The sequence below is a fragment of the Mesitornis unicolor genome, unplaced genomic scaffold, assembly GCF_000695765.1.
Source record: "Mesitornis unicolor isolate BGI_N332 unplaced genomic scaffold, ASM69576v1 scaffold40769, whole genome shotgun sequence".
Lineage (NCBI taxonomy): Eukaryota > Metazoa > Chordata > Aves > Mesitornithiformes > Mesitornithidae > Mesitornis > Mesitornis unicolor.
Window position 1 is genome coordinate 1 of NW_010210048.1, and position 3,944 is coordinate 3,944.

General features: G+C 46.6%; 1 protein-coding gene across 1 annotated transcript in view; it reads left to right on the forward strand.

Annotated features, from left to right (window-relative positions):
• Nucleotides 1-458: 458 nt before the first annotated feature.
• The window catches only part of TBX4 (T-box 4), a gene marked incomplete at its 5' end in the record, with an annotated part of 33,693 nt that continues 30,207 nt past the window's right edge, over nucleotides 459-3,944 (forward strand). The window contains one exon of the mRNA XM_010193064.1: nucleotides 459-553. Coding sequence (XP_010191366.1) covers nucleotides 459-553 — 95 coding nt within the window. The remainder of the gene's footprint in view (nucleotides 554-3,944) is intronic.

Consider the following 3,944-nt stretch of genomic DNA (forward strand, 5'->3'; position numbering starts at 1 on the left):
TGGCCAGCGCCTCTGCGCAGAAACCGGGACCCTAGATTGCTCAATGGATCCGTGTGTTCCCGTTGACGCTCCTGACTGCTGTTTTTAGGAGCTCCAGGGGACAGCACAGTCCATCGGTGCCATCGGGGCATGGAAACCTCTACCTAAAAAAAAAAAAAAAAAAAAAAAAAGAGAAAAAGAAAAAAAATCCCTTTGGCCGCATTGTCGCCCCTGGATGTGCAAGTCTGCAATTAAAACTGGCCTCGGTTTGTTTCTCTTATTTTTGGCAAAGGGCAGTGGAATTTTTGGGACTCAGTCCCGCTCCTCACAGGCAGGATGGGGCTGCTGTGGCTGCACCCGGCGCCTCGGCTGCAGCACTGGCCCTGGATGTGCAGCCCTGAGCCCTCTGCCCTGCCCTGCCCCTCTCCGAACTTTTCTCAGGCATTTCTTGCTATTCTTAGTGTCTTTTATTTTTCCAGACAATAGAAAATATCAAAGTCTATCTCCATGAGAAGGAGCTATGGAAGAAATTTCATGAAGCTGGCACCGAAATGATAATAACCAAAGCAGGCAGGTTAGTGAAAATTCCCTGCAAATGTGTTGCTTCTGATCTGTATGAAATGTACCCGCTTGTCTGGGTTTTGCAGACCTACAAATCGGTGGCATTTAAAAAAAAACTATTATTGTGATTGCAGATTTCAATAAGCTATTTTTTTCTCGGTGTAGATAGTGCATGTGTTTGAGTGTGGCAACGAGATTGTAGATGCAAGAAAGATTTGTGAAGTCATTTACTGCATTGAGTCCTAGTTCTCTCTGGTAATTCTTCATTTACTATTTGAGTGAGTTTTTTTAAAGATGTTAACATGATTGTGGCTCTACTACTATAACTATTTTTTGTTTGTCCCAAAGCCAGTCCTGCTCTGCACATTTCAATAAGACTTGTGCTCATAATTTGCTTCAAAGTTTTAGCAATATGAAGGCTTAGGCTGTGTTTTTAATCTCAAAACGGGAAGAGAGAGAGGTACTGCTTTTATTCTGTCGAATGTGGAAAAAAATTCTGCCTTCTCTTGGTAGCAAACAATGATTTTTACCAAATCAGAGCCCCCTCTCTGTGCGCACTCAGATCCGGGTGCGGGGAGCAGAGTTCCCCCCCTGCCCCCCCCCGGGGGAGCCCATCCCTGCCCAGGGCTGCTCAGGTGAGAGATGTCAGGATTAGTGTCAGAAAACTAAACATCAGAATTAAACCTCAGAAAATCACCAGCGCTGGAGTCAGACAGTTCCCAGTAAAACCAGCCAGCTCCCACTGTGGACACCGAAATATCTGCCCTTGACTTCTGTGACAGTGGGCTCACATCGCTGCTGCTGGAGAAGAAAAATTGCCAGGCTTGAGTATTAAAATGCATTTAGTTTTCACACAGTGGTATGGTGATCTGTGATCGCTGATTTTACACCGTGCTAGAGAGCTGTGCAGGAGGACACACATAAGTGGGAGAAAGTAGAAAAAAGTAATCCCACAATCAATATCTATGCGGTCTTTTTATCCCTGTGGTCCCTGATCCTTTGTGCGGGGCAGCCGGGGTGGGGGGGGCTTGGTGTGCGGGTGTGTGTATGTCATTTCTCCTCTGTTTGCTGCTCACACTGTGACACTCAGATCCCAGCTCTTGGTTTTGGATTTGAGGGTTGATGAGCACTTTTCCTCTCCTTTCCCCGTCCATGGCTGCTCTGTGCAGCAGCTGCCCAGTGCAAGGAAGCTTTACTTCGATAACCAAAATATTCCCATTAGTCCCCTTGGAGGGAGGGGGATGTACATCCCAGGGATCTTCAATTTGTTTGCTATTTGGCCTATTTATGGAGTGTTTGTACAGGTAACTCTGTCCTTATCACACTATATTTTGGTGTATAAAATCTTGGGGCTCCTTCTGTAGTGTCTGCTGATGTGAAGAGCCGGATTAATTTTGATAGGTCTGCTACCTAAGGCAGCTAAGACTGGAGGATCAAGACCTCAAATATTTCACCCTTAATTTATAGTATCTGAGCGTGTCTGTGCGGGGCATGTAATATCTTTACCAAATTCTAGACCCTAAGCATCCCAAATGTGCATGTTATATCTTTGTAAGTCTTAACGTGGATTGTTTAAACAAATCCATGTGTATGGGGCTCAGCCCTATGCTCTTTGTCCGTGCTCACCAGTCACCTTCCAGGAACATGGGATGGTGGCTTTGACCCCGAGATCTGCAAACCTTTAGAGTTTAAGTTATGAAGCCAAATTCTCCATTTGTGAAAATCAGTGAAGCACTAGCAAGCTAACATCGTTTTTTTAAATAAATACTTTTTAATTTAAAAAGGCTGAAATGCTGATGAAAATCATGAAAAGTAATAGTAACTTCGTTTATTTTCTCTGTGTCCAGCTGCAAATTGTATCGAAATAAAGGGTAACATTTTTACCACTGTTAGCAGGGAGTGCAGGGACTCCCCTGCCCCGGAGCCCGTTCTGCTGCTGCGCTGGGGCTGCGCGGAGCTGGCGCCGGGGCCGGGACCCGACAGGACCGGAAGCAAAAATGCGGTGAATAATTAGCATGAGGACGACAGAATAACTTGAGCCACTTAATCCCGTGACCGCGGAAGTCTCCCCGGTCCCACCTGAGCCCCCGGTTGAGCCACGCGTGTCCGTGTGGAGTGGGGCAGCCCGAGAGCGGCACCGTTGTGCTCATAGCGAAATGAAAATTACTTCGTGCAGATTTTATTTTACCCAAGCTATTTAAAGAAAGAATAGCAATAATAAACCTTCCCTTGACCCAATTAAAAAAAAAAAGATGGTTAATGGAGATTTGTATGCACTTGCATATAGGATTGGGGGGGGAAGAGGGAAATTCGGCTAATTGCGGGCACTAATTAGGACTCTAATCCCCCTCCCAGCAGGCACAGAGATGCCCCTGAATGCAGTTAGCTGAAATCACTTAAACGTCGGTCTGTCTGACCTCAAGGGGCACAAACGAAAAGAAATTGAAGCCTGATTTTTAAATTTCAAACAACAACAAAAAAGTTACTTTAATGACAAGTTCAGTCAATTGAGAGGAAATGTAAAGCTCAGCGGAAGCGTTAATTCTATAGCAATGGTGTAAAATAGCCTTTTTGTATAAACAAGGCAAATATTGATAACTGAGTGGGGGGGAGAGGGGGAGTCATTTGTTTCGTTCTTTGTAGAGCCCCGCAGAACGAGCCAACTATAAATTATCGAGAATTTAGGGCTGAGAATTACTTTGGGGGATTATTACTCCCTCTTAGGACTGATCTGTAGGAGACATTAGGAGAACGCAGCAAGCTCACCATTGAAATAGAAATCATGTTGTTGCCAAGAAAGCTTGATTTATAAAGTGGAAACATCTTTAAAATGCACTCGCTATCTTTTTAATGTTCGACTGCTTCATTGTGGGAGAGGAAAAAAAGAGATTATTTTATATTAAAAGGATCATCAAAAGATAAAAAGTTTATGTTAGCGAAGTTCCCTGAACTTTGCATAAAACTGCTCGCCTCCTTCAGGCACAAACCCTGCCCATGGCAGAGCCCGGGGTCCGGGACGCTGAGCCCTGTAAGTCAGAAACTTTTCTTGTGCCTCCTGTTTGAGGTTTGTCCTCATTGCCCATTTCTAGTCCGGAGCATTTTCTGTCGCTGGGTTTAAAGGCTGAGTTCTGTGCAGGGCAAAACCCTCCCCGTTTGTGCCGCCGGTACCCGGAGTCTGCCGAAACCGGGGAGCGAAGCAGCCACGGTGGTGTCTGTCGGCGCTGGCCATCGCCGGCGGCGTTTTGCAGAGCAGTTTTTTTGGGAAGGCAGGGTGGCTCGGGGTCGTTTGCAGATAAAAAACTCCCGTGTTCGGAGGCTGCGAGCTCGGCTTGCTCCTCCGGGCAGCCTCCACTGCCCGCCCTGCCGCGGCGGGTCCCGCCCCCCCCCGCGCCCGGACACGCCCC